The sequence below is a fragment of the Cervus elaphus genome, chromosome 18 (genome assembly GCF_910594005.1).
Source record: "Cervus elaphus chromosome 18, mCerEla1.1, whole genome shotgun sequence".
NCBI lineage: Eukaryota > Metazoa > Chordata > Mammalia > Artiodactyla > Cervidae > Cervus > Cervus elaphus.
Genome location: NC_057832.1, coordinates 79406889 through 79420344, shown reverse-complemented (window position 1 = coordinate 79420344; position 13456 = coordinate 79406889). Strand labels below are relative to the sequence as shown.

Genomic DNA, 13456 nt, shown 5'->3' with positions numbered 1-13456 from the left:
GAGAAAACATTTTGCATAGCACTTATTTGAATTAAAGGTGTTTATTTTTTGAAATGATGAAGCAATTTTACCTCCTGTTCTAAGAGTTAGAATAAAAGCAGGACTCTGATAGTCATGAAGAATTTATAAACAGAATGTATCTTTTAAAGCAGGCTGGAAAAATTATCCTGGAGAAGTTGAGGTAGAAGTTAAGGTAGATATGTTAATGTGAGTATGATTTTCTAGGCAGTCAGGATTCAAAGCTAGGAGATCAGTATATTAGATAGGACACTGTGGAGCAGGATTGGTAATCTCTGGCTCTCAGAGCAGAGTCTGTTAACTCTATGTTTTATTATTTTGTCTGCTGCCCATGAGGGTCTAGAGGAGATGTTTATTCTTTAACATTGTTTAGAATGTTAAAGTTCATGATAATAGCTTAAATATAGTACCTAAAGGAATGTTCACATAGATGTCTGAACTGGTAAATATGTAAGATTAAAGTTCATGATAATAGCTTAAATATAGTACCTAAAGGAATGTTCACATAGATGTCTGAACTGATAAATATGTAAGATTAAAGTCCTGTAAACTGTTAAAGCAATTACTAAATAATCTTTTCAGACTAGACTTTAAAATAGTGTGAGATTTTTCTTGCGATTATTTAATTTTGCTTAGAGACTATTTTATGTAGGATGCATGAATAAGTATGTGATACCATATGGGGCTTGAAAATTAATTTCAAAAATACACTAATCTGTTTTATTGTGAAAGATTATAAAAAGGTAGAATCATGGCTTATGGATACCCTTAATTATTTTAAGGTGTTTTCCTGTGATATGTGCTTTAGGAAATCCCCTGTAGGTTGATTATATATTGTGGATTACTTAAATATGGTTACAACACTTAAAAAAACAAAATAATTTCACAGTCGCTACTATTATTAATAAGACTATACCACAGTAAATCTCAGCTTGATTTAAAATGTCAATAGTCATGTTTTAGTGCAAAAAGTTATTCCTTTTAAAAAGTATACAGAATACAGTATACAGGAATACAGAGTAGAATTAAATTATTTGAAAGAAATTTTCAATTTTGAGGATTCCATTTCAAACAGAGGCAGGGGTGTTAGAACTCTGTTAGTTCTTAGAACTGTGTTAGTCTTAATTTTTGAACTTCTCATTCCCATTCTACAGCCTTTTTATTTTTCATCATTTTAATATTTTTTAGGAAATACGTTAAGTTTCCCAAGTAACATCAGGGTTCCTTGGAAGCAGGGTTCATCCCGGTCATTTTCAGAATCTCTTATAGAGGTGTAGCATGATTAAGTGTATGATGATTACATTCTGGGCGGGAATTCAAGTGCCAGGAAATAGAAAAAATATAAAACTTTAAATATTTTTATTTTATTGGTGCTTGCAGTAGAGTTCATGATATCCAATCCATCTGATGGTATGTAACTAATTTTGTTATTTGAAAGTGCTGTGGTGGTTTGGTTTCTTGAACTGTAACAAAAACTTATTCTTAGAACTCTGGTGGTCTTCTTACAATGAGCTTGGAAAGAGATCTTCTTGATGCTGAGCCTATGAAGGAGCTTAGCAGCAAGCGTCCTTTGATATGTTCTGAGGTTAACGGGCAGATAATTCTTTTAAAGGTAAGTTTAAGTTCTCTGGACTTGTGGGAGATTCAGAGAAGTACCTTTGGTGGGGGTACTTTTATAGGAAAGTAAAGACCCACTGTTTATTTTCTAAATTATATGAATTAGCTGGTATGATTATGTTTCCAGTTTGGTTGCCATGACTACCTTGTATTTAAAGTTTCCCTCATTTCCCTAAATAATATGTGTTTTTAATAGGATATACTTGCTTTTCTTTTTTCAGGAGAACTTAATATGATCTAGCTAAGAGCCCTTCAAAGTTCTTATTTTTCTTATGTTTCTATTTGAAATCTCAACTGTTTTGCCAACACAGTCTTTTATTCTTTGATTTCTTCTCTTCATTGACCTGCAAAACTGTTAATCATAATAGTTAGGATAATTAATTTGGCCTTAGTGGGTATATATTGTAGACTATATTTTAAGCTACTGATAGAATTGTTCTTTTCTTTTTAAATTATATCATTTAAAGCAGATAGGAAAACTACTCATGCAATTAAAAAATAAATTTAGATGTATTTTAACTTACATAAAATTTAAGTTGAAATGATATATAGTTAGAGTGAGATTTTAATCTTAGGACTTCCACTTCCTGTTTTTTTGGTAAAAGGGCTATTCTGTGGATGTCGACACAGAAGCCAGGGTAATTCAGAGAGCAGCCGCCTATCACAGAGCTTGGAAAGAAGCTCAAGGAGAATCTGGGTTGCTACCACTGATATTCTTATTTTTGTGTAAGGTAAAGTTTTTATGCTAATCTCTTTCAGAAAATATTTTATTTAAAATGTTTTAGCTACAAGCTTTACAGAAGTAATTCCTTTTAATTTTTTAATTGAATATATAGTTGATTTACAATTTTGTGTTAATTTCAGGTATACAGCATAGCACAGTATTTTTGCAGATTATATTCCATTGTAAGATAATGGGTATAATTCCCTGTATTACATAGTAAATCTTTTTTGCTTACCTATTTTATATATAATAGTTTGTATCTATTAATCCCATACCCCTCATATGTCCCTTGTACTTTCCATCTCCTGTTTGGTAACCACAGTTTGTTTTTTATGTCTGTGAGTCTGGTTCTGTTTTGCATATATATTCATTTGTATTATTTTTTAGATTCCATGTATAAGTGATATCATATAGTATTTGTCTTTCTCTGAGTTATTTCACTAAGCAGAATATGCTCTAGGTCCATCCGCATTGCAGCAAATGGCAATGTATATCCCATTGTATATACCACATCTTCTTAATTCACTCATTTGTAAATGACATTTGGGTTACATCCATGTCTTGACCACTGTAAATAGTGCTGTTTTGAACACTGAAGTGTATATATCTTCAGGATTTTTGTTGTTGTTGTTACTGTTTTATGGATATATACCCAGAAGTAGGATTGCTGGATTGTATGGTGGTTCTGTTTTTAGTTTTTTAAGGAACTCCATCTGTTTTCCTTAGTGGCTGTACCAGTTTACATTACCACCAAAAATGTAAGGGCTCCCTTTTCTCCATATCTTCTCCAAAATTTGTTTTTTGTAGATTTTTTTGATGATAGCCCTTCTGATAGCTGTGAGGTGATAGCTAGCTCATTGTGGTTTTGATTTGCACTTCTCTAATAATTAGTGATACTGAACATCTTTCCCTGTGCCTGTTAGCCATCTATATGTCTTCTTTGGAAACATATCTATTCTTCTGCTTATTTTTGTTTTTAATATCAAGTTGTATGAACTGTTTGTATATTTTGGGTATGAACTACTTGTTAGTCACATCATTTTTTTAATATTTTCTCCCATTCCGTAGGTTGTCTTCATTTTGTTGATGGATTCTTTTGCTGTGCAAAGCTTTTAAGTTTATTTAGACAGTCTTTTCAACAAGTGGTGCTGGGAAAGCTGGATAGTGACATATGGAACAATGAAATTATAGCATTCCCTCACACCATATACAAAAATAAACTCAAAATAGTTTAATACCTAAATGTAAGACAGGAAACCATAGAGCTCCTAGAAAAGAATATATATGAAACACTCTGACATAAATTGTTAGCAGTGTTTTCTTGTATCAGTCTCCCAAGCAAAAGAAAAAAGCAAAAGTAAACAGTTGAGACCTAATTAAATTTAAAAGATTTTGCACAGCAGAGTAGTAATTCTTTGTGAAAAATTATTTTGTACAATCATTGTATACTAAAGATGTATTGAAGAATTTTTCACTTAGATTCTCATTTCCTGTTTTGCTTCTTAGTCTGATCCTATGGCTTATCTGATGGTCCCATATTATCCTAGGGCAAATCTGAATGCTGTTCAGTCCAGCATGCCTTTAACTTCAGAAGTAAGTAAAAAAAAAAACATTATTTCCATAGATGTGTCTAGTGAGAAAGTATCACCTAAAGTTTTTTGAGGTTACGCTGCGCACTTTCAGTGTACAGTTTTGATTATTTAATTGTCACATCACCCCTGGGATATGAGTTATCCCATTATATACAGATTAGAAAAGTGATGCTTACAGAGATTAAAGTGACTGGTACAGGGTTCCTCATCCAGAGGCTGAACTAGGACTTGGGGTTGGAACTTTTTGGCACCAAAGCGTAATCCTTATAACTATTAGACTGTGTCGTATGTAAATTGTATAGTATAGCTCTTGGTCTTAAGCAGTAGCTTTCATTTCTGTTGTAAATTTGAATTCGTAATAACAGTAAACAATGACCTGATTCTTTCTGCACAGTAACACTCTTTCAGCCTCTTTTCTTTTCTAGATGGTCTATGGTCATTGTTTGTAATTCAAGTCTTCTTAGAGACTATAGTCTTTAAGTCATATTAAACATATATATACACACACATATGTGATATATATATTTACATGATATTACCAGTTACATAATCAGGACTTCTGGCCTTTAATTCTTTCTCTGTGCTATATTGTTTTTAAAGGTTCATTTTGAGGAAGCTTAGTCACTTCTGAAAAAGTCTTTTAAGTAGAGAAAAGGTTCAGTTATTAAAATGATTTGTCTACTTCCTGACTTCTTTTGTGTTATCTATAGGAAGCTTTAAAGGTCATGAAAGGTGTAGCCCAGGGCCTTCATACATTGCACAAGGCTGACATAATTCATGGATCACTTCATCAGAACAATGTTTTTGCTTTAAACCGTCAACATGGAATTGTTGGAGATTTTGACTTCACCAAATCTGTGGTAAAATATAGTGGTTTTGTAAATAAGTTCTAGATTTCATTTAGTATTATTAGGCACTTTTGTATCATATGGTAATTTATTATAAGATCTTTGCCTTAAGGTATGTCATGTAGTGTAAGCTATTACTCTGTTATCAGCTAGATGCTAGGGCAAGAGTTTCTAAATTTGTTCATTAAAATTTTTTTAACCATAAGTTTTAGGAGCAACCTGAAATTATAGTCAATAGCATTGACAATATTAGCATTAATTATTTTATCAGTTGGAGCTTTCCTGGTGGCTCAGTGGTAAAGAATCTGTCTGTCAGTGCAGGAGATGTGGGTTCAATCCTTGGGAGAAGGACATGGCAACCCACGCCTGTATTCTTGTCTTGGAAATCCCATGGGTAGACGAGCCTGATGGGCTACAGTCCATGGAGTCACAAAAGAGTGGGACATAACTTAGAGACCAAATAACAACAGCAAACAACAATCATTTTATGATCATCAAGAAATATTTAATTGCTAGAATACACAAGGAAAAGTAGATGACCATCTCCTGTCTCCCCATCTGCTGGTGCTCTCCCAATCAAAGGATTAGATTTAGATATACATGCTTTGCTATTTTTTGATTAGCGGGCTTTTTTAGAAACTTGGGAATCTTGGACTTTTCCATTTAGTTTAAGTTCTAGTTTGATGACATTGGCTATTAATTTGGTGTCATGTTACCTTAGAAGAGGCAGTTTGTAAGAATAACATATATCAAATAGAATATTGTAATATTTTTTTCTTTTTGGTAGAGTAAGTAGTTTCAAAATACAATCACAAGGGAGCATTTCTCTTTATTAAAATATAATTCACATATAATGTGTACATTTCAGTACTAATTTTAATATAGTCACAATATTTGGGCATTTTAAAACCATAATCAAAAAAGACACATGTACCTTAATGTTCACTGCAGCACATAGCTAGGCCATGGAAGCAACCTAGATGTTCATCAAAACAGATCAACGGATAAAGAAGTTGTGGTATATAGACCCACAGTCACCACTGTGGGTATATATAGACCCACAGTCACCACTGTCTAATTCTGAAACATTTTTATCACCCTCAGAAAGAAACCCCATACTGCTTTGCAGTCACTCCTCCGTTCTTCCTCTGTTAAGTCTCTTGGAAACCATTGATCCACTTTCTGTCCCTATGGACTTATTATGGACATTTTCTGCGTATGGAATCATATAATATGTGGCTTTTTGTGATTAGCATATTTCATTCTGCATAATGTTTTCAAGATGTATCCATCTTGTGGCATGTGCCTGAACTTCATTGCTTTTCTAAAAAAATTTTTTATAACATAACCACATTTATTTCAGAATGTATTCCAGTATCAAATGGTAAAGTTCAACAGTGCAAAACTGAAATTGCTTTTGCACCAATTTAATAATTTTACACATGATAATCCATATGTTTCATTGCTACTCTCTCAATTCTTCCTACCCCTCTCCTTCCCCAGCTGTGTCCCTAAGTCCATTCTTTGTGTCTCTCTCTACTGCTGCCTTGCAGATAGGTTCATCAGTACCATCTTTCTAGATTCCATATATATAATTAATATATGATATTTACCATTCTCTTTATGACTTACTTCACTTTGTATAATAGGCTCTAGGTTCATCCACCTCATTGGGACTGACTGAAATGCATTCCTTTATATGGCTGAATAATATTCCAGTGGGTATATATACCACAAGTTCTTTATCCGTTGATCTGTTTTGATGAACATCTAGGTTGCTTCCATGGCCTAGCTATTGTAAATAGTGCTGCAGTGAACATTAAGGTACATGTGTCTTTTTTGATTATGGTTTTAAAATGCCCAAATAGTATTTCATTGTATGGATTTACTGTACTTTGTTTTTACATTCATCAGTTTGTGGGTACTTGGGTTTCTACTTTTTGATTATTACAAATAATGCTTCTGTGAACATCAGTATCCAAGTTTTTGTGTGGAGATATGTTTTCCTAGGGAAGGAATTATTGGGTTATATGGTAGATGTCTGAGTTTCACTTTTTAAGAAACAAAGCTGTTTTCCAAAGTGTCTGTACTGTTTTACATACTCATCAGTGATAATATGAGGATTCCAGTTTCTCAACATCCTTGCCAATATTTATTGTGTGTGGAGTTCCCTTTTGACTAGTAAAAGTCCGAATGCTTTATATATTGGTCATGTGCAGGTCATAGAATAATGCCACCTGTTTATGTACAGTTTCAGTGGTTTTCATGTGGTACCTCAAAAAGATGAGAAAATAAAAATGTAAAACTGTAATGAAATGCTTGATTATAGAGAATTTATACAAATAAAATTTGCTGAAAGATTTATTTTATATTTATTTGAAGATTAGGATAACATCTGAAAAATAACTGAACTGTGTGTTTAAAAGTTCTCTATTCTTAGGAATCCTGATTAGTTTACCAAGGCATGCCATTCTCTCAGCTATAAATGCGAGTCCAAGGTACTCTTCCTGTTTATGCTGATTTGTCAGCTGTTACCTGCGTGCTCAGTTGCTTCAGTCATGTCCGACTCTTTGTGACCCCCCCAGCCAGGCTCTTCTGTCCATGAGACTTTCCTAGCAAGAATACTGGGGTGGGTTGCCGTTTCCTCCTCCAGATCTTCTCAATCCAGGGATCGAAGCCATATCTTGTGTGTCTCCTGCACTGTGGTGGATTCTTTACCATTGAGCCACTGGGGAAACCCTTAAAATGATTTATTCTGAAATATGGATTGAACTCACCTCTTGCTTCATTTTTTTACCCTAATTTCTGTTGAAGTACTAACTGGAAGAAGAGTAATTTGAAAAGTAGTCCATAGTCAAAAACATTGCTTTTCAGACTTTACACTGCATGTGATTCTCCTGGGTATCTTGTTAAAATGCAGTTTTTAGAAATTGAGGTGAAATTAGTATATGACATTATATGTTTCAAGTGTGCATAAAATGCAGGTTTTTATTCAGCATTTCTGCAGTGGAAATTTTGTGTTTCTAAGAAGTTCCCAGGTGTTAGTATAGCTACTGGTCTTTGGAAGTATTACTCCCAAACTATCCTACTCTGAGAAGCAAGGATAAGGATGGTAGGAGAAGATAATTAACACTTAGCAATATATGCTAAGTAATTAGTGTGGTGATTACCTTTACCTTTCAATAACTCTAAGGTAGTTACAAGTTAATTTCCTTTGGACAAATTAATTAATTTAGGCTCAAAGAGATTAAAGCCAATGGTCACAGCAAGTAAATGACAGAGTGAGTATTGCAGTCAAGGTTTATCTGAATCCAGGGTTCATGTTCTTGTAATTGATCATCCTTTTGACACATTAGATATGGTATACTTAGAAAATGGTCAGTAGGGAAGGAAAGTGTGTTTTTAAAAATTACTTATAATTTTCAGAGTTAGAAAAAAGCACTACCTCTTGCCCTTGTGAAGTGTATTTTTAAAGAAAGTACTAAATTTTATTGATTCAGTGACTTTTAATATTTAATCTGGCGTCTACAATGTGCAGTGTAACCATAGTCTCACTGTTAAATTTCATGAGAACTGATTTTAAGAGCTGTTTATAATAGTGGAAATTAGGTTAAAATATTTCAAAGCGGAGAGAGAATAAAATATTTCAAATGAATATTTTTTGTGTTGATTAAATGCAAATTGCTTCACAGAAAGCTGCCTCAACTGTGTTGCCTCTAAAATATTTGACCTACTGTTTTGTAGAGTCAGCGAGCCTCAGTGAACATGATGGTTGGTGACTTAAGTTTGCTATCACCTGAACTGAAAATGGGAAAACCTGCTTCTCCGAGTTCTGACTTATATGCTTATGGCTGCCTTTTATTGTGGGTATGTTACATTTTTATTGAAACAAATCAGTCATTTTGTTGTTAAGTGCTTAGTTGCTCACTCATGTCCAACTCTTTGCCATCCCATGGACTGTATCCCGCCAGACTCTTCTGTCCATGGGGATTCTCCAGAATACTGGAATGGAGTGCCATTACCTCCTCCAAGGGATCTTCCCAGCCCAGTGATAGAACCCAGGTCTCCTGCATTGCAGACGGATTTTTTACTGTGATCCATGAGGGAAGCTCAGGATTGCCACCACTGAGCAGCTAACACTTTCACTTTTCACAGGAATACAATGAGGAGAAAAGGTCATTTTTGCCTTTATAATAATGCATTATACAGGGATATATAGTGTGTGTAGATATACACATACAGATGTGTTATATTTCAGTATAAGAAAGTGATGATGATCTGAAGTCATTTTCTTCAATATATTAAAATGTCTCTGAACATGTAGAGACATTTGTAATAACAAGAAGTGGGAGAACCCAGATGTCCATAAACAGGTAAATGGATAAATAGTCTACTGCATATCCATTGGAATACTTGTTATCGTTTTTATTTAGTTGCTAAGTTGTGTCCGACTCTTTGTGACCCCATGGACTGTAGCCCGCCAGGCTCCTCTGTCCATGGGATTTCCCAGGCAAGAATACTGGAGTGGGTTGCCATTTCCTTCTCCAGGAGATCTTCCTAACCCAGGGACTGAACCCACGTCTCCTGCATTGGCAAGCAGATTGTTTACCCCTGAGCCACCAGGGAAGCCCCATTGGAATACTACTAAGTAATAAAAAGGAATGAAGTATTACTACAAGCATGCCTTGTACTATTGCTCTTCACTCTGTTGCACTTTGCAGATACTGTATTTTTTATATACTGAAGATTTGTGGCAACTCTGCATTGTCAGAGTATGGTTGGCATTTTTTAGCAATTAAGTATTCTTAAAGTGTGTATATTGTTTTTTAGACATAATGCTATTGCATATTTAATACGCTATGGGAAACCAAAAAAATTGTCTCACTTTTTTATTGCAATTTTCACTTCATTGCAGTGGTCTAGAACTGAATTCTCACTGCCTCCAAAGTATGCCTTTATACCCAGTAATATGGAGGAATCTCAAAATAATTCTTTGAAGTTAAAAAAGCCAAAGGAAAGAAAGAATGCATACTTATGGTTCTCTTTATATAGAATTCTAAAAAGTGCAGACTTAACCAACGGTGATAGGAGATTTGCAGTGATCTGGGGTTTGAGGATAGAGGGGCAGGGAGGGATAGATTACAAAAGGGCACAAGGAAATGGTTTTGGCATGATCACCATGTTCATCGATAGTGATGATGATTTTGTAGGAGTATATATCATATGTACTTTAAATGCACGTGGTTTAGTGTACATGACTTACACCTCAATAAAGCTATTATTAAAAGGGTGTTTATACCTACCCAGGTAGTAACCAGTGGGAATCCCATGCCCCAGTTAATCCTAGGTGAGTTTTAGCCTTATGTTGTCACATGTATTTACAGTTGTCTGGTTTCGCAGAACCATGGTGGCCGTAGAAATGGTTACTGTACTGGCGTGAGTTTGTCATTGCTTCAGTAACCTCTTTATTCTGTACATCATGAGGATGAAAGTAAATGTCTCAATGTTCTTATGTTCCTGAGAGTTATCATAAAACATCACTTAAGTATGGTGATGGCACTCTTTATTCCATCAGCTTCCCTTCTTCATTAGCTGGTAGTAAAGAGCTTTATGAATATGACACTATTGTTGTGCTGAATTCCTGCTCTTCTGTAATGTTGACTGAGATCTTTTAAAAATTTTATTTTTAAACTATCTTGTAGTACAGTTGATTGGATTTTGGTGTTCAGTCCTGTGAATTTTAACATACTGTAGATTAGTATACTCATCACTACAATTAGGATACACAACAGTTCCATAACTTAGGGGAAAAAAAAGAAATCTTACGTGCTGTCCCTGTTCTCTCCCCCTAACCCTTAACCCTTGGCAACTGCTGATCTTTTCTCTGTCACTACAGTTTTGTCTTGTTAAGAAGGTCATATAAATGTTACCTTACAGTATGTAACCTTTTGAGACTAGCTGCTTCACTCAGCATAATGACTTTGAGATTCGTTCAAGCCTTGCAGTATATTGAGAGTTGACTCCATGTTTGTGGCTGAGTCTACTCTTGTTATGTGACTGTACCAGCTTTGTTTATCTGTTCACCTGTTGCAGGACATTTGGGTTGTTTCCAGCTTGGGGGTATTCCAAATAAAACTTTGATGAACATTTAGGTATAGGTGTTTGTGTGATCCTGTTTTTATGTCTCTAGAATAAATTCTCAAGAGGGAGACTGTTGGGTAGATTGTAACTGTATGTATAACTTTGTAAGGTGCTGCCAGACTTTTTCAGAATGGATACACCATTTTGCATTATCAGAACCAGCGCTGTCTGAGAGTTTCAGATGCTCTGCATCATTGTTAACGTTTTAATGTTTTAGCAATTCAGGTATCTTTGCCTTTTCATACACAGTTTAGAAACAGCTTGTCTATACATGCAGAAAACCTCTGTGACTTTGCTTGGAACTGCATTAAATCTGTAGATCAATTTAGGGAGAATTAACATTTTGAATAATTGACATCTTTATTAAGTCCTTTAATTCTCAAATCCATTTATTTAGGCCTTTTTAAATTTATTCTATCAGCATTTTGTTATTTTTGAACTTAGAGATCCTATATATGTGTTAGATTTTATACTTCAGTATTTAATTTTTTGGAGCTGTTGTGATACCGTAAAAAACTAAAAAACTGTTTTTCAGTTGTTCCAGTTCTTTTTAAAAAAAACTATTTTATTGATAGGAAAGTTAGTTACTACCAAAGTTTACAGATACTTTGATCTTCCTCCTCAATGAACTAGGTAAATTGTAATAGAAACCACAGTGTAAAATATATAAAAGGGCAAAAAAGTCAGGACTCAAGGGCTGTGCTTCAAGGTTAAGCTGGAATCATTAGCAAAGGATCTCATTTCCAGAGTCATGAATAGATTACTGTTACATTATGACTTTTAAAAGTTTTGGAATTAGCAAAAGTAAAAGTTAACAGCTTATTTAATATTAAAACACTGGAATACTGACTAAATATTTTGGGATGTATCATAAAAGATATTTTGCTTTAGGATCATTTTTGTTGTGAGACCCATATTAAATGACAGAAACATTCTGAAAACTGCCTTTAACTACAGAAAATTTTAGTGTTTGAATCCAGCAGTAAGTCGTCTTTCAACTGGTACATTCTTAAAGTTGCTTGTATTAAGGTTCTTTTGTATATTTCCAGGTTATAATGAAATTCTTAACGGCATTTCTAGAAAAATTAGAGCAGTTCTGATGTGATACTGAAAAAAAAAAAATTGTGGGTGCTACTGCAAGGAAGCAGAATAATTTTAAAATGAAGAGTGAATGGTTTTTTCTTTTATTCAAGTATCGCTTTTTCAATTTGGCCTTCTTTAAAATGCAACTCTTTTCCCCTTGCTTTAGTTTTCTCTTAACATACTATTTATGTCTTTGTCTTTTTATCATCTGCTTCTATCCATAGAATGTAATCTCCTTTTAGGCAGCTCGTCTGTCTTGTTTGCTGCTGTGTCCTGTGCCTAGAAGTGTTCTGGGGTAGTGCTCTCACTGGAATAGTAACTGAACAAAAGCATGCCTTTGTGGGTAGCAAATTGGATATTTAAATTTTAGACATAATTATGTGCTAAAGTATTAGTTTTTTCTTTTTTTTTTTTTTAATAAAATATTTCTTGTTTCCTGAGTGAAACAAGATCGGTAGATGAACTCTCCACCATGGCCACTTGCACCTTTCTTTGCAAACTTATTTGAAGATTCTCTTTTTTATTCCAACTCCAAAGATACTCCTAGAAGATGTTAGTGGCCACGTTGATTACCCATTGAACAACTTTGTTGTTGTTCAGTCTCTCAGTCATGTCTGATTCTTTGCGACCCCACGGACTGCAGCTCGCCAGGCTTCCCTATCATTTTTTGGACCTTCTTAACAATTTGAGACCCATGCCTTCATGAAATTTCAGTTACTTTCCAAAACCAGGATTTTGTGATTTCCCATAATTTTTCTTTTACAAAAGTAGTAGAATCCAATCCAGTACATTTTTATCTCGACAAGACTTTCTATCTTCTCATTTTACTATAACTACTCTTACATCTACTGTGTGTTTGTTAACTATCTTCCCTTTCTGCCAAATCAATCAGCAACTTCCTAGCTTCTCTTCCTTTATTCTTCATCTTTGGACTTTATCATAGAACGTCTAGACTACCCTGTAGTCCCTTTAACTCCTATTCTTCTGCTTAGCCTCTTTACACAATCTTCATTTTTAGATGTTTTGTAATCTGTTTTATATGCTTTTAGAAAAATCCTTTCCCTTTAAGGTTTTATTTATTGAGAATAACTTTATAAAAGATACATGTATTTGATTTTTCTTCAAAGTATGACCAAACATTATATTTATTCATTTAAGGACAATATTGGGCTTCCCTTGTGGCTCAACTGGTGAAATAATCCACCTGCAATACGGGAGACCTGGGTTCGATCCCTGAGTTGGGAAGATCCCCTGGAGAAGGGAAAGGCTACCCACTTCAGTATTCTGGCCTGGATAGTCCATGGGATGGCAAAGAGTTAGACACGACTGAACAACTTTCAGTAACTAAGGCCATTATTATGTCTATTTATAACATGGTGATAACATCCTCCCTTGTTGGGAGCACACAGTGCATATCTGGAACTAAAGTACTT

At 34.4% G+C, this 13456-nt stretch overlaps 1 protein-coding gene across 3 annotated transcripts in view; it reads left to right on the top strand.

Annotated features, from left to right (window-relative positions):
* STK31 (serine/threonine kinase 31) overlaps window positions 1-13456 on the top strand; it is a 66395-nt gene that overhangs the window by 39495 nt on the left and 13444 nt on the right. For all 3 annotated transcript variants that reach the window (XM_043873176.1, XM_043873177.1, XM_043873178.1), the window contains exons 18-22: window positions 1505-1630; window positions 2241-2366; window positions 3866-3952; window positions 4662-4811; window positions 8544-8666. In XM_043873176.1, the coding sequence (XP_043729111.1) occupies window positions 1505-1630; window positions 2241-2366; window positions 3866-3952; window positions 4662-4811; window positions 8544-8666 (612 nt within the window). The remainder of the gene's footprint in view (window positions 1-1504; window positions 1631-2240; window positions 2367-3865; window positions 3953-4661; window positions 4812-8543; window positions 8667-13456) is intronic.